Source organism: Glandiceps talaboti, chromosome 2 (genome assembly GCF_964340395.1).
Source record: "Glandiceps talaboti chromosome 2, keGlaTala1.1, whole genome shotgun sequence".
Lineage (NCBI taxonomy): Eukaryota > Metazoa > Hemichordata > Enteropneusta > Spengelidae > Glandiceps > Glandiceps talaboti.
The window spans coordinates 31,120,355-31,143,638 of NC_135550.1; the positions used below are offsets into that span (position 1 = coordinate 31,120,355).

The window sequence follows — 23,284 nt, forward strand, 5'->3', positions numbered from 1 at the left end:
AAGAACTTCTTATTGTGCATGTAAATATGTATACAATGTATTATTCTTACTCATAATGTCTTTCCCATACAATTTTAAAAGTGTGAGGACTTAGAATCGCAATGAAGTCATGAAGGGTTAATTCTGAAACAACAGCTTTTAGTCAACCTATTTTTTTTAACCAAGAACATTTTATCTCGCCAGATTTATTGTGTAAATTTGATGTTGAGCTTGACGATACTGATTTATGTTTACAAAGAGAAAAAAACACACATATATGAATTCCTTTCAATTATGAAGTATGAAGTATGACAAAATTCAATGTGACATATAAGGACACAAAATCTTACCTCAGCTGGAATTTCCACATATGACATCAAGAAAGAATTATTACAAACAAAAAACTGTACATTCGGAGAAGAAAAAAGCTCTGTTGAAAGTTCATCTACTTCAGTACTTGGATTATCATGGTATTCACTAACTAATGTGTTAATTCTTGATGGTCCACATCCTAGAGGAAAATGTCCTAGATGACTTAGTAAATGAGACATCACCTGAAAATAAACAAATGGAGTGATGCAATTTATAATAAAGTACAATGTTTATAATTGTCAGTCACAAAATGTTTGTGTGTTCCTGTAGTTGAAAAATGGTACCCTGAAATTCATGGAACAATGGTAGCAACATATTCCTATAACATGGTGTGTGCGGGCATGTATATGTGTGTGTGTGTGTTTGTGTGTCTGTCTGTGTGTGTGTGTGCGTGTCTGTCTGTCTGTGTGTGTGTGTGTGTGTGTGTGGGTGTGTGTGAGTGCAATGTTATTCTCAGATGATGAAATTTACAATACTTTAGACATAAATTCCAAGTCTTTGAACCACTTATAATTTCAAGAAAATATTTGCGATGCATCCAATACAGACAACTATAGGTGATTGTATTGCTGTCAACTACAGGTTTAATAACAGAAACAGTTCAAGGCTAAGCATAATCATTATTACTTCTAGGTACCAGCCCTAACTCCAGATTTTCAGCATCACTGCCACAACACACTTGATAAGAATTTTATCAGCTGACAGCTATTTCATTGACACCTTCTATGTCCTGAATGTGATCTACTGTTTGCTATTCACTCTAACATGACAGTATTTGATCATCTATATGATGTTGATGAGTTGTAGAAATGAGATAATAATGTAAGATTCACTACTGCTCATTATATCCATTCAACCATAGACAGTGTAGATGACTGCTCCATTGTCTATGATTAAACTATAATACTTACTGTCTTGGCAGCTAGTCTCATCACATCTGGTGATCTTCTGTGAAAATCACTGATAATTGGGGCTAAAAGGGAATCTTCTGTTGAGAAAAGACAAGATGGAAATGAGTATTTTTCACGAGAAAAGAACTGAAAAGTTGTACAAATAAAACATCGCTGTCTGTCTCCCCTACATTCACAGAATCATAGTGTTTCAATGTTACTGTAAATTTGCAGTGTGTGTCCAAGTTTGTTATTATTTGTCGATAGATAACTGACAAAAATGATGATGAAATGTACCCGAATGTTCCCCTGATTTACCACGCTTGTACATTAAATGTTGAGGCATACTATCACTGCTATTGTAACTACGGTGTCATATGACTTTGCTAAGTTTCACTTACTTTGAAATCAACAATGAAATGTACAGATTGATAACCACCTACTTGTAATCACTATTGATATCTACTAATGATGGCAATCCCAAAGTGACTGAATATGTCAGATTTTGCCACATGCATATGTAAAACATTCTGATGAGGTATAGCTGTAGTTTAACCCCTTCAATACTGAAAACATTCCCGCCAAAATTGTTTGGACAAAATTCTTGTTTTATGTAAGTTTTTGGCATATATCAACTTCATTTTAGACTGGAAATAAAGAAATGTTACTTCCTAATAAAGTAATATTATTGTAATTATGAAAATATTCATATAAATTGGGTCCCCATATTATTTAAAACTCGTCTCTAGTCATGAAAGGGTTAATAAGCCCCACCCACCCCCTTCCCCACTCCCACCCCACCCCCACCCCTGTGCAGCAGGATAAGAATGAATGAAAGGCAGCAATGAAGTAACTTTTAAGTAGTAAAATACTACTTACCTTCATCTATATCTTCTACACCTTCAAGTTGTATAGGTGTCCTGGGTGTGTTAGGTCCACTACCATACAATAAATTCTCTCTGATATTATCAATATGTACATGTGGATCGTAGTCATTAGATGCAATGTCTGAGAAGTTGAAAGGTGTCTGTCTATGTTGTGAGTTCACTCCTTGTGCAGCTGCTTGTAGCACCTGTTAATTTGATGACAAAGATCAGAGTTGGACACTCAGATTTACACAAAGTGTGTGTGCGCAACACAAGTTGTTGAAAAGTGACACACAGCTTCCAAATTAGACACCAATTCTCATCTAATACATTAACACATAAATGGATTGTTGACCGCTATTTTCTTACACATTGACATTCAACTCCAGATATTGGAATACTTTCACTTCTTTTCAATCAGTGGGTTTATCACCAAACTAGAGTTTTCCTTTGTCCCTCTGCCTTGACCATAACATGACACACCGAATCACAGGTGGTGGCAAGGGATCATGATGTACTATGATAACATTGTATAGTTCAATACTTACCCTGAACACTGTTGCAAGAAGAGGTTTGTTTTCTTTATCTGACTTGTTCTCTACTGGTTCATTTAACACACTGATAGGTAGGGCCATGCACCATTCAAACATACAAAACATCAAAGACACCAGTAACTGCAATAAATCACAACGTTTCAAGTCATTTTCATCGACTTTTGTTCATATCCTCTCTTTTAGAACAAACTAAAACCATACACATTATATTGTGCAATGGTTGGGATGACATGCTATATTTACTTACATCTTACATTCATAAATGAGTCTCTTTGAGTCTAACTTGTTATACTCTACACACTGGATCACTTTTGATTTTTGGTACATGTAACAATATGGTGCCAAGATTTCTTTTCTATCATTCTTTGTTTGTTTACATGTTGTTGTTACAAAATGAGCAGTTAGACAATCTTATCACTTTTGCCATATAAATTGATAGGGTTTGTCTAATCTTTCTAAATGCTAAAGAGTGACAAGTGTTGTACATAATGAACACCAGCTACTAGGCATACACCTGTCACCTCTCTAAATGGTCAATGCATTGATATTCCAAATACCCCTTGCTACATCACTTTTTTCGTATGGACATGTTTGTTTGCAACTTAACATGGGGTTAAGGCAAATTGTATACAGTCAGCAAATAAGGCTTTATCATAAAACTTATTGTTCAGCACTGCTGATTTGGAAACTGTACAAAATAATCACCTTTCCTTTCAAGAGTATAATTTCTTAACAGATACTTCAGTTGGTGATATGTCTTACCTTCTTATCATCTTCATTATGAGATGCCTCAGTGCTTGGTAGGAGATTCAAGATAGTCAGAGCTATGACCTGTTATTGGGTGCAAAAAACAAAGTTACATTTAAATACTGAAAGCTTCATGATCCACAAGTCTTTTCCCTCACACATTATTGTCATATAAAGTGTTACCAACACTATTAACTGGCCTCTTCTTGGAAAGTTATGGCCCATAAAACATCATTGATAATTTCTACTACTTACCTCAATAATTTTCTTTGGCATTTCTGGTTGATTAAATCTAATTTTCTTTGCTTCATAACAGAGTAACAACAACATATCAGAAGCTACCTGAGCTACAGCTTTGTTGGAGAACTACAAATACAAAGAATAGAGGGTAATGATGAGTTAGATCTCTTCATCTCTCCACTCTGATACACCAGGATACTTAGACAAAGTGCTAGATTATCAAGAGTATGTAAAGTCACCTCCATAACTGAATTGAGAAATACTGTGAGTGATGTTACAACAAATTTTGACCTTATGGTTCTCTTTATAAGATTATGTTTCGGTTTTGGATCATTTCTGACTTTCTTTGTCACAAATTGTGGCTTTTCTTCCTTGCCAAATGGTATAGTACCACAGGTGTTTCAAAAGCTGTTACAGACATGTCAACAAATGACAATGAGCTAAAACATCTGTTTTAATTTACATTTCATGGATTGTTCAAATGATTTACAATTGGTACCACAGGAATTTGATTTAACATGGCTGCAACATTTTTCATAGATTTACAATTTTGACATGGTACAGCCTCAGTATGGTTATAATACTAGTGTATTTGAAATGTCTAGCATGATCGCGACTCGGTGTGTCCTTCCCTTGTCATATCAAATATTATGAAGTGCAATGAAAGCCTCTAAGGACAAACTATCAGAACTCTTTTCCAGCAACATATACCTAGACTTTACTAACTCATGATCACAACACTTTATCTTTGTATTTGATCATAGACCCTCCGTTGGTGGAGGGTCTATGATTTGATTTACGTTTTATCATTTTTTTTAAGTTTAGAAATTATCAACAATTTTCACAAATTTATCAAGCGGAGAACATTTTACTTGTTTTAAATAGTTAGTTGTCAACATTTATATAAACTTCATAGCTTTAATTACAAATTTTTTAGTATATGCTTATTTTACCACATTAGCATTTTTTTTGTCTGTGAAGTTTTGTTCTCACGTTTGGAAGAGACTTTCTTTGAACATTCCCACTTTGAAAGTTGTCTTCAGAATATTTAAGCCCCTAAGGAGAAAAGAAAATAACAACATAAAACTTCCCCTTTGTCTTTTCTATGGTTTAACAAACAATGAATTAAGACAAATGTAATGAACATGAAATGAACAAAATATGTTTCTTTCTTCTACAAATTCTTACTGAGAATGAGCATGAAATGAACAAGTGTTGTTTTTTCTAGTTTTGTTCAATTTTTAGATACAACTTTCCTTAAAAATTTGGTATGAAATGAATATGAAATGGAAAGGACAATGCCGACACTACGGGAAATGGTGCTTTGGCAGGATTCTGAAATGTGCATTTTAATTAATACTTGTCTTTTCTCTATTTTATGATGACAATGATTATGATTTGAATTTTGAAGTTGTCTGTCATCCATATCACACACATTATGTCAGAAATCTTTTTTATATTGACCATTTTACTGTATTTTTATCGTTAATTTTATGATTTAATGGGGTTAAAGAAGGCAATGTTAATTCTTAGTATTATCAGATCGGAGATGATGGAATACAGAGGAAACTGGAGGAGAAAAAAATCTGAATGAATTTAGAGAAAATCATTAAAGGAAAGTTTAACACAACACACAGCAAAACATATCTAGAGAAAGAAAAAAGAATTACATATTTAAACAAAAATCACAATCAAAGTAAACAAAAAAAACCTTAATAACTAAATAAAAGATAAATAATTGACAAGTTAAATCCAATAATAAATATTATCTGTCCAGTTGAATTTTATACAGGTATTGTATTTTAATGTCTGAAGTTGTATAAAATAAGCATCAAGTTTGAAGATTTTGAAAACTGACAGCAGACAATGTAGCTATTCCGCTAGGAAGTGTGTGTTTATAAATTCCATCACTACAATACTTTCCATGGTACATGTATTTATTTATTTATCTATCTATTTATTTATTTATTTATTTCACCTTTGCAACGGTAGATAAACGGTAGATACTAAGATAAAATGTCCATTTTTATCTAAATATTTCAAAAGTATCTTCAGTGTTTATTTTATGCAGGTATGAATTTTGATGATTGGTTGATACAGTTTTTCAACTTGGAATTTTCTTTCGGTGAAGGATCACATCTTTGACACAAGTGATTGATTTGACACACTATGAAACACAACACATTGTACATATATATATGACTACGACTACATTTGAAATGATTCGTATGTACCAATATACAATACCCGATGTCTGACAAACAAATGACAACAATCTTGACTCTCCTTCACAAGCAGGTTGTATTCGCTCACCTTAATAGTTGCCAGCAACACATTAATGGCTTCTTTGAGTCTACTGTGGTAGGTACCATGTATAACTTCTTCATATACAAACATTCCAAGTAAACTCAATGCAACACAGCGTGCTTCAAAGTGAGGTTCTTTCCTGCCTGCCTTCAATAAAATGCTGATGATATGGTCCTGTTGTAGAGAACAGTGACAGTGCAACTGTTAAAGCCCCATGATTCAATCCCAGGTCCTGGCATTAGTGCTATTGTATCAATAAAGTCCCATGATTCAATTCCAGGTCCTGGCATTAGTGCTATTGTATCAGTGCAACTGTTAAAGCCCCATGATTCAATTCCAGGTCCTGGCATTAGTGCTATTGTATCAGTGCAATTGTTAAAGCCCCATGATTCAATTCCAGGTCCTGGCATTAGTGCTATTGTATCAGTGCAATTCTTAAAGCCCCATGATTCAATTCCATGTCCTGGCATTAGTGCTATTGTATCAGTGCAATTGTTAAAGTCCCATGATTCAATCCCAGGTCCTGGCATTAGTGCTATTGTATCAGGGGAACTGTTAAAGCCCCATGATTCAATCCCAGGTCCTGGCATTAGTGCTATTGTATCAATGGAACTGTTAAAGCCCCATGATTCAACCCTAGGTCCTGGCATTAGTGCTATTGTATCAGTGCAACTGTTAAAGCCCCATGATTCAATCCCAGGTCCTGGCATTAGTGCTATTGTATCAGCGGCACTGTAAGGATTACATAGGGTTATTCTTTTTCATTTATTGACTTTTCCTACAGCTCTACCTGACAACTGTTTTTCACACCTACATTTTAACCCTAATTCAACTGGGCCTTCTACTCCTAGTCATATAATGAGTAATGTATTCACTTTACTTACATACACAAGATTCAAAACTACGATCAAGCCTACATTGTCAACATCAAATATTTCCTACAATATTTCCCTCATTACAAATACTTGTACCTGGCAAACATTGTAGCTGTTATATTAATGAAATTAAATATGAAAGAACATATTTTGAAATGGCAATACTAAACCACAAGTGTGTTTTCTGAAAATACTCTCTTTTCACAATTTTTCAACTCAAGAACGATACCCAAGCAATATTGGTTCATTACCTCAAGTATCTACAATGTAGTTCTGAACTGAAGCAATTACAGTCTGATGTTATATCAGTTTTACAAATGAATCTAGTACCCACCTTGAGATCTAATGTTATATCAGTTTTAGAAATGAATCTAGTACCCACCTTGAGATCTGATGTTATACAAATGAATCTAGTACCCACCTTGAGATCTTTGGATGACATCATACTGATATCTGATGAGTTGGGTTGCAATGCTTGCATGTTGCAGTACATGTTGGGGAAGCAGATCAGAGATCCTAGCAAAGAAATAGCTTCTACACGTGGTGCCTACAATTGACAGAAATAGCAGTCAATGGTACATAGTCTTGATCCAGGAGCTAATTAGTCTGGACGTGACACAGATCTTAAATTTCAAGTGTCTGTAATAATCTGTCTCTTCTGATTTGGTTCTTCAAAGTGACACTTTCAAATATTTTTATCAATTTCTTTGTTTTCCCATATATGGATGTCAAGTTCTGTATTGGAAACTAACATGTTAGTGACTTGGACCTATCATTTATGTGAAATTCTGTACTTGACACTTATCATATTGCTAGTGTGTATACAGTGATTACGTTATGTGTGCCTAGACTGTTAGTGCAGTATGGGTATGGAACTTACATCAAGTTCTGTACTGGACACTATCATATTAGTGGCTTGGATGTAGTCCAATACTAACATGGTACTGCCTGGTAAGGAGCAGGAGAAGAATAAGGGAGATGTGTGTCGCACTATTGTGTTGATTATGTCCTGTAAAGTACAAACAAGCGCACAATAAGCATATAAATCATTAACACAAAGAGCTTAGTAAACTTTAAAGTAGGGATTCTAAGTGTACATGTCTTATTTTGATAAATGACAAAGAAGTATTTTTACTGATGAAAAGGGTCTTTTCAAAATCACAATTCAAAATCACAACTAGGGAAAGCCATGATATGTGTTATTGTCATGATGGTCTGTGGAAATCATCACAAAATGTATGTTTCACTCTTTTCTTTTCGACGTTTTTTCCTCTAAATGGACTTTCTGTATGAATATTGTACAGTGAATAATAGTACATGTATCATATTAGGACAGGTTTTTATTTGGATCTCTTACAACATTGATATATTTCCATACATTGTAAAGTCTCAAGACATACAACAAATTCTGTATATAGCTGAAGTCTTTTCATGAACATACCTGATCTGTGCCAACCAATCCATGATGGAGTATTCTATAGAACTGTACAAGGTGATCCATTGGTAATTCATGCTCATGTCGTCGCACAGTCATTGCACATAGTAGTCTATAAGCTAACAAGCGCCCTCTATGGTATTCTTTGGGTAAAGAAACAGCCTAAAAGATAGGAACAGAGACAACTCAACTGTTATTCTACACTTATATCTCTGAACATAAAGCTGTAATTTGTGTAAACTATACTTGTGAAATAAGACAGGAAAGCAATGAGAAGATAATGAAATATAAGTATATCTGGACCAGGCTAAGCATACATTGGAATTGACTAACGTTTTATGTTGTCCTCAATGAGTTTAACAACACAAACCTTTCATAACTTTACTACAGAAGATAGGCTATTTCACTGTTTGCAATATTGCAATTATACATAAGTCAAACATTTTGAAAGTCAGACAATTTTTTGTTCAGAAATATTTAGCTCTTTTATAGATTCTTGTCTGCACTATTTGCATGATAATGCACTACACATTTCTTAATTGCATACTAGTAGTACTACATATGAGAAAATGTAATTGGGCTGATAAAGAAGTCACAGTGTAATTTGCTTAGTGGAAACCAACCCGTGGCAGCATATTTATCTATTATCTAATCTATGAAACATGAAACATTCTTATTTGCACTTTTTTGCAGGATACTGAGGAAATCATTTCCCAATCTAATACAAAATGTGGAAAGCTGAATTGACTGAAATGCAATTCCTTGCCTACAATTGTAGGTAAGTAACTTGGACAGTTACCTAGTAATAGACATGGGGTTTATCAAGCATAGCTTGTTCTTACCAATTAATTCAAATTCAAATTCAATTCAATGGTGAGTCCATACCTTAAATAACCATGGTGAAAATATCCTTAGAGGTGGAACCAATCTTGGTGGAGGTGGTGTACTCAGGTTATCTACAGATATTCCCAGATTGTCTCTCATCTATCAAGACAAAGATTATACAATTGTAATCTTATAAGTTTTCAAACTATTTTTTTTTCAAAGTAACACAAAGTACAAGTTTTTTTGGGTATAGTAGTACTGCACAGTGTATATTCTCTGTAACTTTGCCAATCTCTCAAAATGATTTGTATGACTCAGCGCAATTTGCTCTACATCTGCACACATTTTACAAAACCAAATTTAGCTGTACATCTACACACATTATACAAAATTTAAAAAAAAACAAGATCAATCCATCAGACCAAGTCTTGTGAAATCCACATCACGTGATCCACACTTACTTTACTGAAAGCAACCCAAAGGTCCCAGAGATACTCAAACACTTCGGCATGGATGGTTGGATCTTTGATTTCATTGATGTCACCTAAGATACCTAGCATCCGTTTCCATAGTACCACAGCTACATCCGGTAACCATCCCTGACGACTTCCTCCTAAGATGACATGACAGTTCATCTCAGCTGATGCTTGTAGTGTATCTGTGCCATCCAAGTATGTATGATTGTGATTACCACTGTCTGTAAAGAGATGAATGGCAAAATATTAAAACAATACAATAACACAAATCATAGTACCAACACTTGATATGTTAAATGACTAGTTCAAAAATACTGCCTTGATTATTTTCCAGATCACGCATAGCCTGGTAAATCCATGCTAGACTCAAAGACTTGGTTTTGTATGCACGTTGTACATGTTATCCTTACAGATAATGAGTGGTTATTTTATTACAGTATCAAACCCAAGCCTGACTGTGGCTGATCAACTCTTAAAATGGAACTCATAGCTACTATCTGCCAATATAGAAATTTTATCTTGTCAATTACATTTATTTAAAATTTTGAATTTTTCTCCAAATTTAATTCAATTAGTAAGAAAAAGGAACAATGTCATCAGAAAGGTCAAACTATTTTTGCTCATTCTGCCAAGAAATATTTGTGATGTCAGTGTCAAATGTGATCTCCCACTTACAGCAAAAAGGATTTAAATAAGACATGTACATTTGTATTTCCTTCAGAGCAGCAAAGACAATATTATGGATCATACTTAAATTATCTAATATGTTGCTTTGTGAGGATTACCATCAACAAGCCAGAATCTTTCAGACTTGAAAACCTTACCTATTTCATCAGCTGCTACTACAGTTTCTAACTGTAGACTTTCTTGAGTTGGTGAATCTTTGTGTTGCATGTCCATGAATGTGGCTGGTGATGGTGACCTTGATGATGACCTTGATGTCTTTTCCTCTTCATCTCTTTCTCTACCAATAGCATCTATCGGTGGTGACACCCTACCAATCTCAAACATGCTAGAGTTGCTGTGTTCTCCACTATCATCACCATGATTACTGTGTTCTTGACTGTGATCACCTTGATTTGTGCTGTCAAAGCTGACAGAGTCACCTAATGTGGCTAAACTAGCTAACTCATGATCTTCAACAGCAGCCAGACTTCGTGGCATTCCTGGCACTGCAGCAATGATACAAATATTGATTAATTTGAGGTAGTGAGTTCCCCACAAAAATATTTGGCAATGACAAAATATTCATTCATAGACTGCAATGGTATCACAAACTTGTACTTCTGCTAAATTTGGCAAATGACATTGTCATGCTACAAACTCTGACTGAAAATAAACTTGCATGTTCAGAAAAGTCTCACATTTCCAGAGTTAGCAGGACACACATATATAATATGGCAGAGACATGATTGTGGAATTTCTGATAATAGTGGAAAAGCATTATAATTGTATATATCTATTACAGGGATTGTCCATTAAGGTTTGATATTGATAATGAATAGTGGGCTTACTTGACACAATATCTCCAATACTTAATGAGTCTGTAGCTGCTGTAGAACCTGTAACACCACTAGATGTTGTAATGTTGCTGGTTTCACTACTGAAACTTTCACCTGAAATGAACACAACAGCAAACTTTACTTCCAAATTGATGTCTATTTCTATATATATCATTACATAGTGATAGGCCAATGCATGTTCTGTTTGTTTGACTTACTATGGCAATAATCTTTGGTTTCTTTTCTTACTACTTACCTTTCAGTCTGAGTACCATTGCATCTGCTACCAGATCCCCTGTACTACTACTAACACACAGCTCTGAGTGGAGTACTACTTACCTTTCAGTCTGAGTACCATTGTATCTGCTACCAGATCCCCTGTACTACTACTAACACACAGTTCTGAGTGGAGTACTACTTACCTTTCAGTCTGAGTACCATTGTATCTGCTACCAGATCCCCTGTACTACTACTAACACACAGTTCTGAGTGGAGTACTACTTACCTTTCAGTCTGAGTACCATTGTATCTGCTACCAGCTCCCTGGTACTACTACTAACACACAGTTCTGAGTAGAGTACTACTTACCTTTCAGTCTGAGTACCATTGCATCTGCTACCAGATCCCCTGTACTACTACTAACACACAGTTCTGAGTGGAGTACTACTTACCTTTCAGTCTGAGTACCATTGCATCTGCTACCAGATCCCCTGTACTACTACTAACACACAGTTCTGAGTAGAGTACTACTTACCTTTCAGTCTGAGTACCATTGTATCTGCTACCAGATCCCCTGTACTACTACTAACAAACAGTGCTGAGTGGAGTACTACTTACCTTTCAGTCTGAGTACCATTGCATCTGCTACCAGATCCCCTGTACTACTACTCTTTACCAGTGACATTTTGGATTCATCATCATCACTACTACATGTATGGTACTTGTAAGCCTCAGGCTCCGTACAGCTGAGAGATTGTTGTCGTATGAATTGCCGTCTCCCTACACCATCCTCTATCACCCTCAGATTCAAATGAGGGGCTTCACCTGTATGAAATCAATGAAGAGATTATAGTCAATCTCAATCACTTAGTCAGTGACTTGTGGGTTTTTCCATGCATATTTAGACATTCTATGTGACTATGACATACATGATACAAAAGCTGTACTGACTATGCAATTACTACTGGGAAGAATGCATCATATATGTTACATGTAATGTACGCTATACAAAATGTGATAATTGTGAAGTACATCCATCAAAATAATGCAAAATGAGTGGTTGATTTCCGAAATAAACACCATCACCTGATATAAGACATACAGATACTGATACATGTAACATACCACTTTTTCAATACATACATGACTAAACACCAACTGACCAGGTCACATGTAAAATCTAACTTTATGCAAATTATTCCGTACTGCTTTAAATAATTCCATCTCTGCAAACACCATCTGTAATTGTATATCAGCACAGCCTTGGTAATTCTCCGATGTTTAAATCAAACACAATATAGCTATCACAAAATAGCAAACATAAATAAAATTTTGATCTATTGCATTAAATTGCTCTTTCTATTTCCATGCAATTCAGAAATTATTATCATGTCTGATATTGCTTGATTGATTATTACACCAGCTGCAACAATTTATCATGCTAGCCAATCAGAACTGTTGTACTATATGAACTACTGCTGCAACTGATCATGTTAGCCAATCAGAACTATTGTACTATATACACTTTTGCTGCAACTGATCATGCTAGCCAATCAGAACTATTGTACTATATACACTTTTGCTGCAACTGATCATGCTAGCCAATCAGAACTATTGTACTATATACACTTTTGCTGCAACTGATCATGCTAGCCAATCCGAACTATTGTACTATATTAACTTTTGCTGCAACTGATCATGCTAGCCAATCAGAACTATTGTTTTATATAAACTATTCCTGGATAAATAAGAAGTCAAAATTATTTTTTTTTGTCTCTCATTTGAGAATCTTTATGGCTTAAATACTGAATATGGCTTTGCAGAAAACATGCATGCATGCATTCTCTAGACCTCATGCAGTATAGCTAGAATAAGTTAGGCCAGTAAAGTAGCAAAAAGTAACAGAAATTGTCAGCAAACAGTAACAGAAAGCACCACTGAAATCCACACCAAAATATCTTTTAAATTGTTAAAACTAAGTTAGTTAAAGTCAAAAAAAAAATTGAAAGGTCATGTTCATGGGTATGACAGCAGTTTTGAACACTGTGTTTAAATATTCAAATATTTCACTCATAGAATTAGAAATTGAAATCTCACAAAATCTCATGAGATATTCCAATTCTCATTTCATAAGATTACCCACAATTCCATACTCAGTAAAGAGCAGTCATACCCATGATAACTTCCTTTGTACATTTGTTAGTATTTAAGACTTACTTATTAGTATAAGAATATCAAGATAATTTAACCTGAAAGCTGTCCACTCACCCATCTAACATGTAATATACACAACTACATGTTACAGTACTAGTAATAGGACTACATAGAACTACTGGAAGCTCTGAGGAGAGGGAATCAATTCAGAAAAGGTGCACCACTTGACAGGGAAACATTGAACAATAAAGTACAACAGACTTTAATACTACCCAATAGTGAAACAGTTTCATTAGTAATTTCATGATAAATTGATTCTTTGCCTAGTTTGGATAGAATTTATTAATGAAGTAAATTCAGAAGCATAGCTGTAATACATTGTTAGGGGCAACACTTCTTAGCAGTGCAGTCTGGCATGTCACACTGGATAAGCCAAATGAAAGAGTAAAGTCACAAACTTTGAATATCTAGACTGTGGAAATTGTTAAAGAAATGGCCGTGTATGTAATTCTGTCTGTGATATTTTGGATGTATACTTCAAGATTTACATAATTATCCAAATGTTTCACAGGTTTTGTTATATATATGTAACTTTTCTATATATCAAAAGATGCTGGTAAATATATATTGAATACCCACTGTCTTGTTGCAAAGTCAATATCTAATAATGTGATATGCTGATAGAAATCAAATATCAGAATCTTGAATTTCATCACACTGGGAATTTTGAAATATAGCATTACTAATTATTGATTAAATGAAATCTTAATGCAAGTAAAGCAATAAGACAAGTAAAAGTATGAAAAATAAAACACAATTTTCATAATTTGGCTTAGGTTAATTTCAATGTGATAATTACTACAACTACACAAGCAGCATCAATTCTTGATTACAGACATGAGATCAACTGACAACTGTAACTTTGGCAGGAAAGCTGCAGGTTCACACACTTGAAATGGAATGTATTTATGTACAGCTGAATTTTTTTTTTTTCGAAAAGAAAATCACCCAAGCTTTGTGTAGGGATGCATAAATTTGAATTGTGTTTAACATACATAGGAATGGTTTGCCATAAACGAGTAATTCTATACTTTGATATTTAACATGTGGGAGATGTTTTACTATAAATGTATGATGCAAATAATTTGCTGAATGTCAAATGACTTTGTAACATTCATAATGGTAGCAATAACAAATTGAAATGATGCATAACAAGAGGTAAAACATAATAAAATTGTACCTGGTCTGTAAATTCATATATATATACGGCATAAACAGACATGCCCAACACAAATTTGACAGCAATATGCATGCGGGGGAAGGCACCAACACTGAGACAACGCACATTGATAAATGCGTGCAGTGATTGATGTATATGCCAAAGCCAACCTACCTGTTGACCTGTGCCTTAGCCTTGCTGCAAGTGCTGCTGAAGAGGTGGCGCCATCAACAACAGTATGAGATGCACCTGGCCCTACTGTGGTAGCACTCCTTTGTCTGAATCCCTCCCCCTCCCCACGTTTCCCAAGATGATGAGATGCCATGCCTGTCATACTCTGCCTCAACCTCTCAAACTCCTCCTGTGCGTGTGGTGAGAGTGAGTCTGTGCGACTCCAGCCTTTAGAGAAAGATCTTTCATGCCGTCCTTGTGATTTCTGCATAGGTCCATGTCTACCACGTCTTCTCTTCTGTTTCTGCTCACTAAGTTTGTCCAGAGGAAGATCACCCAGGTCCAAGTTGTACACATGTTTGGCTAACACTCTTGTCAGTGTTTCCATAGTTTTCTGTAGATGTGAAAAACCGCAAACATTTTAAGGCTTGTTTTAGTCCCGCTATTCATCACTTTTTTGTTTAACATTTGCCTACATATATACACAATTTAATACTTAATTCTTTTTCTGAGTACGAACATTTTGTTTTTAACTTCTTTTTCTTTGCATCTGACTGCATTGAATTTTAATACAAAATCAAGCCTGCATTTCCTAGATATGAAACACTACTTTTTGTTCACAGTGATGATATCACATGCAAGGAATACAAGAAGTGACAAGTTCAAATTTTTCACTGTGAACATTCAAGATCAAGACTTTAACATCACTAGAAATGGTTCATTCATATGTTTAATGCAAATTTTCCAGGATTTTTACTTCTTAAGAGAAGCCAAACAAAGACAATTCAAATTGAAAAGATTTTTTCCTAATTTAGTGATAAACCTTTACAAGTTTGATGTCATGAAATGATGCTTGACAAAATGACTACAATCAGTCTATCTGCCATGAGGTAATTTCATGTTTACTGTTGCCTTTATAAAACCTCAATGTTCCATAAAAATGCTGAACAAAAGGCGATTTTAAAGGCTGATTTCTCAGACTCATATCATTCAAATCTGTGTGTCTAAAAGCAAGGTACACCATGTGTACAGTACTATGACAGAACCCCCATGACAAGTGAGTGAAAGTGTGGCGTACTCAGGATAATTGCACTTGTGTTTGCAGTGTTCTCTGTGCTTGTATTTTCATGACCGTAGCAAGTGAAAGTGCAGCAGAAAACACTGCAAGCACAAGTGCACATACCCCTGAGCACGCCACACTTGCACTCACGCAGTATGGGGTTCTGTTATTAATTTTGTTTATCCGAAACAACTAATTTCCATAAAAATGACACTGTGATTTAATACGCATTTTTGTGTAGAACTAGGAAGAACAATTGCATCCTCATTTGAATATCACTGGCATGCAGGTATGCAATAATGTTTTCGGTATTGCAGTGCAGTGCAAATACCACTAGTATGTGCACATACCAGTGCAAGTAATCTCTAGTACATATGTAATAATAGCCGGTCTACTTACTGCCCATTCTTTGATAAGTTCTTCCCAATGAGTCAGTGAAGATAAAACCCTAAGTAGTTCATTCCAAAGATCTGTAGAAATTGCAACATTTAAGTTTGCCTTGATCCAGGTAACAATTAGTGTCTGCAAAAAAAATGTCAATAAAAGAATATTTTTTAATAGTGTGTGACAAGTGACTGGATTAAATATTGAAAAAAAAAAATGAAACCCAAACTAACTATAGAATGCATAATGTACTGGCCCCTCAGCAACATCCACATGACTATCTGTGAATTTCGTTGAAACAAGGTCAGATTTATTCTAGGTGGGTAAGTGAGCTTGACTCAAAGTCTTAAGGAATCAAGCTGTATCATATGCCCACCATAAAACCACTGTAGGGTTTAAAAAAACAACAGTCGTGTAAAAGGTAAATATCACCTGAGAGGGCGCTGATCAACATGATAAACACATGCATTCACACACTAGACAAGTCCTTTTATTTCCCATTGGAATAGAAAGGTCAGACACACTTGCAAGTCATGATTACGCCATTCAAAGTAAAACATTCTCAGATACTCTATGTTGCTGGTGAAGATTTATTAACTTGACATTGCTATCTACAATATACAATCTATCTTTACAACTAGCACACGAAAGTCATTTGTTGTCATGTCAACTTTTTCTATATCACATTACCCAGATTTGAAAAAAAAATTGACAGATATCTTGGACCAAAAGATCAAAAATACATCATCTTACTTGAAACATAACAGCTGCAAGGTCTCTACTGAGAGATTTCCTGTTGCCTTTCTCTGGAGGATTTTTCAGTATAACCTCTGTTATCCGAAGTAGCACCATCAACAACTGCTCCCTGATTTAGAAACCAGAAAACATACACTGATATTACATCGAGAATCACAAAATCTCATGTATGATGATCTTCTGTATATTTTGAAGATCCTACTCCTACATAAAGTGCAACGTACACTAAGAAAGCTGTATAGTTGTTTTCATGTATGTTCCACTTTGTATTCTTTTCAGGGACCACTTATCATGTTGTGGGGTTTTCAATGTCAGCATTACATGTAGACTTTATACATGAATAGAGGGTCTTACCCTGCCTAGCTTAGTACTAGCTATGCCTCCCTAACTCACAAACACATATATGGTTAACCATCCAAACTATAGTTTTGCCTATTTCTGATGCACCTATTGATTACAGAATGTATTTGTTGTTTTTGAAAAATATGGTGGAATGGGTGGTGGTCATTTGAAAGTGAGAGATTTTGTTTGAACTGTTACGCGAACCGTTGACAGTGTTTGGTTATCAACATTATTATCATTTATTATGTTTTTGAGGTCCTTGATGAAGCATCTGTGATGTGAAACCTGGTCAGACAGTTATAGCTGTTTTTTATACTCATTTATGTCAGGTTTCTCTAACCTGACATTCAAGGCTCTGATTTATCTACTTACCATGTGCGTTTTGACATATGGACATTCATTACCATATGTCTGTAAATGTGAAGGACTCTCTTGCACATATCAACCTGGAGACGTAACAAAGACAAAAGATGGTTATTGCTGTATCTACTTTCTGGGAAAAAAATGTTGTCCCCTAATTCAGCTAATCTTAAAGTCTTATCTTATTTCATGGAATGTTACTGTTCAATTGCTTGTAGATAACTGATATTTTGTGGAGACTAAAACCTTTGATGGAAAAATCAGACAATCTAAGACAACAGTTAGATTTGGACAGGTCACAGTAAGTTCAGTCTTTTAGAGATAGTCTTGAAACAAAGTGAACATGCATATATGGACTAGTGTACCTACCACAAATGGATCATATGGCACCCTATGTAGTAAGTTGCCCCCAACTTTACAGATAATGTCATGAAATGATGCTTGACAAAATGACTACAATCAGTCTATCTGCCATGAGGTAATTTCATGTTTACTGTTGCCTTTATAAAACCTCAATATTCCATAAAAATGCTGAACAAAAGGCGATTTTAAAGGCTTTGCTACCCAAATTATCGTTAAAAATTCACTCTGGTGGAAGATACACACAAACTTAGACACTAAAACCTTTGATGGAAAAATCAGACAATCTAAGACAACAGTTAGATTTGGACAGGTCACAGTAAGTTCAGTCTTTTAAAAATACCTGACCAAGGCTTTCATAACTTTCTATTTTCACGCAAGACAAAAATTCAGTTTAAGATCAGTTAATTTCATTGACAGCAATGTCATGGAAGCAAACCATACATTTGCCCTCAGACCAAAGTTACAATGAAATCATGGTGAACCAGTCAGTTACTGTTCTTCAATATTAAGCTCTAAGCCTAGTCCTGATTCCAAATGAGATATTGAATAATCAAGTTCAGCAACCAGCACTTTCATTGTAATTGACAACTACCATGCAGATTTCAACTGAACTACATTTCTGTACAAGTAAATATGTATCATGTATGTGATCTTTGCCTTAAACTTGTGCTTCACAGGAAGAGTTGGTTATGGGAAGCTATTACAAGTTGTCTTGGCACTCACCTGATCATCTAATAGTTTGGCCTGGTCCTTGACAGGCTCAAGTAAGAAAACATTGGCAGAGTGTGTGATAAAGACCTGTAAAGTAGCCTGTTCACCTGCTCTAACATTGCACTGCTCCATGGCCTCACGAACTGCTTGGTTTATTGCACCCAAATACGTATCACTTTGAGAAAATCTCTTGTATGGAACACCAGGAATGTGTGGAATTAAAGTATTTGATGCAGACGCCCCACTCTCCATCTCAGTCTGTCAACAAAACAATTACACAGTGAGAAAGACAACAAGTTTTTGTAGCACACAGGCCCACACCGTCCACATTTCAACTTTAGTACTAATTCATATTCTGAAATATTATGATCAATATCATCTGGCTGCCATTCAATTGTTATCATGAAGGTCACAACATAAAGTGATGTGCATAATTGGACTACAGTATCTGACAGTTGTGCAAGGTTTGGTTGCACTCAGTCCATGCATGTCAGAGATATACATGAACACTTTGAGTATATTTGAAATTAAACAGAGAGATCAAGAGTCAGAGTTCAAAGTCTCAAAAGAAAGCTCCTCATGAATGACATGGGTGTAGAAACTCAAATGAGGTCTCTATCTATTAAAGCTTCCAGAGTTAGTGGGAAAAATGTGTGAATTTTTACAATAAGTATGGCTACCATTCGCCATTATCAAAATAGTCAAGAAACAAAGTGAACATGCATATGTGGACTACTGTACCTACCACAGATGGATGGCACCCTATGTAGTAAGTAGCCCCCAACTTTACAGATAATGTCATGAAATGATGCTTGACAAAATGACTACAATCAGTCTATCTGCCATGAGGTAATTTCATGTTTACTGTCGCCTTTATAAAACCTCAATGTTCCATAAAAATGCTGAACAAAAGGCGATTTTAAAGGCTTTGCTACCCAAATTATCATTTAAAATTCAAATACCAGCAATTATAAGTTTACATATTCAAATCAAAATCACCTGAGAACAATTCATAACTTTGTTCACGATATATCCCAATGTTGTTTACTCTGGTGGGAGATACACACAAACTTACTTGATTGCCAATGCTCCTTAGCTGACCACTCAGCTCTGTACTATCTTCACTGATACATGGAGAATCCAGACTATCTTGGGAAGTAGCCAATGCATCCGGAAGCAAGTCGTATGAATCCAGCATGAAGACTGGCTTGTCTTCTTGCTGTAGACAGTCAAACACCAAATGTTGTTATAAGATTAATATTTTACTACAGATAGACATAGTAATCATGACTATGTAAAATCTGTGTAGAAAATGTCAAAGGCAACTTTTAAGTAGAAAGCTTGAGGCATATGGTATTATCTTGAAACAAACAACTGATACAGAAGCCAAATCTAATTCCAACAGTTTAATTTTGAAAGCACTTCTCAGATTTTATGCAGCTATCACTTCAGAAAATCCAAGAATTACTTTCAGATTTGACTTCTCCATTGCTTATATTTAGAATCACACCTAATGCAAATGAACATGAGATTGTACATTGATACTGTTTGTATTATCATCTACAAACCTACACAGAAGACAACTTTTGTTAGACTATAGATTGTGAAAAAAATTAAGTATCTATTGGTGTTGTAATTACCTGTATCCAGTCTTGGTACACTCTAACTACTTTTCTCATTGCTGCTGCATCATTAAAATTGAGTAAGAACCCCTGAGGAAGAAAAAGTTTGCATTAGATTAAATAATTCTATACTGTATTTTGGCAAGAATGTAGAACAGTTGGTGGAAACATTTGTACACCAGCTTGGAAGTAACCATAGGGTTTGGCTTATAGGGATAGAAATCGAGGTAGACTTCCTAGCATAAACTGGATTTGTATTCTCTGCAGGGTGGACATTGTTCTAACAGGAGTCAATGTCATTACTGGGACCTGGAAGATTATCAATACATTGAATTCTAAATGGTACAAAACATAGACATATAAACTTGAAGGAAATAGTACAAATTTTGCTGTCTATGTTACATACCGTCTTTTAAGTGTGTATCAAAAATCATTTTTTGATTTTATCATTATCTTTTAGCAAATTGATTTTATAACAAAAGTGAACAAATTAAAGAAAATTTGCATATGTTGGGCATTCAGAAGTAGACATAGAAATATAATGCCACTTCTAAGTTCCAGTGACACTGGTCAGAAATTCAAACTATTTTTGTACTTTTTTACTGCAGAAAATATTGAAAATTACGACCACATCATTTCAAATAACATGTATTGCTTAACAACTAGACTAGACTTGACTGGGTCTAGTTCAAATTCAAGTTTTTGACTCATTTCCTTACCTGTCTGAAGATCTCATGGACAAAGTTGACATTGTCTCTGTTAGCATAGAATGCATCTCTTACAATCTCAGCATCGGTGTGAAGCTGACTTTCTTCCATACTACTTATACTGGATGTACTAGTGTCTCTATCAGACTGACTGGTTAAAGTACTAGAATTACTTGGTGGATTATTCTCTTCTCTATCTCCTATTCTATTGTTGTCAACCACATCACGACTATCATCTCTCTTCAGTGTGCTATCATCCCCAACACTGTCAGAAAAACAGAATAATACATGTAGTAGTAAGTTTTGAATTTTTAGCCCATACACTTGGCTATATGTTGTTTATCAGTATGATGAGCCAAATAGCCTTGGGTCTCTGGGCCAATTGATTTCAGAATAACAAGACATTACTTAATATTTTTTTCTTTCATGGGTTAAGAATAATAGGCAATCCATGACAATAAGTTTTCAGGCGTGCAATGTTCAAAAATAACTGATCCTGGATTTCTTCTCTCGTAAAACAATTAATCACTGAGCCACCATCAAAATGGCCAACTACTGAAAGTCAGTGTGGTACAAGTGAACACAACCCAGTGTTTTTGTTAAGGGTGGTAAACAGGTAAAAATCTACTGGGGTTCCAAAGTAATTTTACCAGGGTTCCCAAACAAAATAATGGTAGATTGCATGAGAATCTATGCAATTTTTGACCCATTTCTCCTTTTCTGTTACCAGGGTTCACCAACCTAAGCAAAACACACAGACTGTCTGGGGTACAGTAAATGTCCATGTATTTCAAATACAGGATAGCAAGGCGCCACCACTACTACCTGTTTGTGTTCAAATGCAGGTGATATAAGGACAAGTTCAAGAAAGCTCCAAAGTGGGTTCTGGACAGGCTTACATTTATAAAACCTTTTCTAATTACTGCTGAAGTGGTTATATTTCTTTTATTACAAATAAAGCTTGCATCTACACACCTTGTTCTTTGCTGGGGTTTTCCTCTGTTCATTGTAAATGCTACTACCCATCTGATTACACTAACTCTGCAAGCAACTATGGGATCCTTCCGTACACTATCTGTCTGATCCAAACTTTTGGATCTAAATTCAGGAACATCTGAAGATAAATACAAGAATAACATGTATCATACTGGTACATATATATTAAGGTTGGTTCAGGTAATGTTCTTTTTAATATGCACTAATATCCTGTGTCTTCTACATAATGATCCTTACATACACTTCCCTTGTATTGCAGCTCTCCCTTTCACCGTAATTTTACCTAGTTTGAAAATTATAAATCTAAAATTTCATATTTTGTATGTAAAAATACACCAAAGTAGGTGTAAATAAATCTCTATATTTACCTAAAACAGGATCATAAAGGCTTGTTTGAGTTGAAAACTTTGGAAAAATGTCTGGCAGGTAATACTTTTTAAAATTTTCAAATAAAAAGATAAAACTCTTCTCTCTCCTTTCTGGATCTCTCCATTCCATTTTAGTGATCTGAAAATAAAACAATAAACATTTCCATTTTCAATGTTTTAGTAAATGCTATCTATAACTATACAAGTGGCAAATCAGACAGGGGCTTATTTACAAGTATAACAAATACCTGTAAAGTTTTTCAACTGATATGCTAGAGACAACAGAATATTCCTCTAAATCGTGAACTGCATATAGTCAGCTTGTTCCATCCTAGTCTTTTTGAGTTGCCCCCTTAGGCTTGTTTAAGAGCAGTATATACAATGTACAGTAGGTCCATAAAATTTAATGAGTTCACCAAACTAAGCTTTTCTCTTATCTGCTGGTTTTGTAATTTAAATTTGAAGAACAGAAATTCTCTGGAAAGAATTGTCACCATAAGTTCAAAAATTATTGGCGTACCACAAAGAAGTCTTTTGTCATTTTACAATCAACAAATCGTGAGAAAGGCTCGTTCAATTTTAGATACAGACCACATTTTAACAAATGAATTTGATTTCCTTCCATCAGGAAGACGTCTTAGATGCCCAACTTGCAGGACAAACCATCATAAGAACTCTTTTATTCCATCCACTCTGCGGCTTTTAAATAAGACATTTTAGATACTCATTTTGTAGTAAGAATTGTTTTTAATGTTCTGTAACCTCTTATCATGTTTTTTTTTCT

The 23,284-nt window shown here is 35.0% G+C and overlaps 1 protein-coding gene across 2 annotated transcripts in view; it reads right to left on the bottom strand.

Moving 5' to 3' along the window:
• LOC144449964 (ral GTPase-activating protein subunit alpha-1-like) overlaps positions 1 to 23,284 on the bottom strand; it is a 95,926-nt gene that overhangs the window by 54,467 nt on the left and 18,175 nt on the right. The window contains exons 7-31 of one of the 2 annotated variants that reach the window (XM_078140539.1): positions 22,501 to 22,639; positions 22,112 to 22,250; positions 21,149 to 21,401; positions 20,448 to 20,519; positions 19,883 to 20,026; positions 18,820 to 19,065; positions 17,746 to 17,819; positions 17,029 to 17,140; positions 16,291 to 16,413; positions 14,835 to 15,225; positions 11,906 to 12,112; positions 11,081 to 11,182; positions 10,391 to 10,738; positions 9,552 to 9,787; positions 9,151 to 9,249; positions 8,272 to 8,427; positions 7,711 to 7,839; positions 7,252 to 7,377; positions 5,962 to 6,129; positions 3,664 to 3,774; positions 3,424 to 3,492; positions 2,656 to 2,781; positions 2,121 to 2,313; positions 1,263 to 1,336; positions 330 to 533 (exon numbers count right to left, since the gene is read on the bottom strand). In XM_078140539.1, coding sequence (XP_077996665.1) covers positions 330 to 533; positions 1,263 to 1,336; positions 2,121 to 2,313; positions 2,656 to 2,781; positions 3,424 to 3,492; positions 3,664 to 3,774; positions 5,962 to 6,129; positions 7,252 to 7,377; positions 7,711 to 7,839; positions 8,272 to 8,427; positions 9,151 to 9,249; positions 9,552 to 9,787; positions 10,391 to 10,738; positions 11,081 to 11,182; positions 11,906 to 12,112; positions 14,835 to 15,225; positions 16,291 to 16,413; positions 17,029 to 17,140; positions 17,746 to 17,819; positions 18,820 to 19,065; positions 19,883 to 20,026; positions 20,448 to 20,519; positions 21,149 to 21,401; positions 22,112 to 22,250; positions 22,501 to 22,639 — 4,041 coding nt within the window. Of the gene's footprint in view, positions 1 to 329; positions 534 to 1,262; positions 1,340 to 2,120; positions 2,314 to 2,655; positions 2,782 to 3,423; positions 3,493 to 3,663; positions 3,775 to 5,961; positions 6,130 to 7,251; positions 7,378 to 7,710; positions 7,840 to 8,271; positions 8,428 to 9,150; positions 9,250 to 9,551; positions 9,788 to 10,390; positions 10,739 to 11,080; positions 11,183 to 11,905; positions 12,113 to 14,834; positions 15,226 to 16,290; positions 16,414 to 17,028; positions 17,141 to 17,745; positions 17,820 to 18,819; positions 19,066 to 19,882; positions 20,027 to 20,447; positions 20,520 to 21,148; positions 21,402 to 22,111; positions 22,251 to 22,500; positions 22,640 to 23,284 lie in introns of both variants that reach the window. The other variant, XM_078140533.1, reaches the window with a different exon arrangement.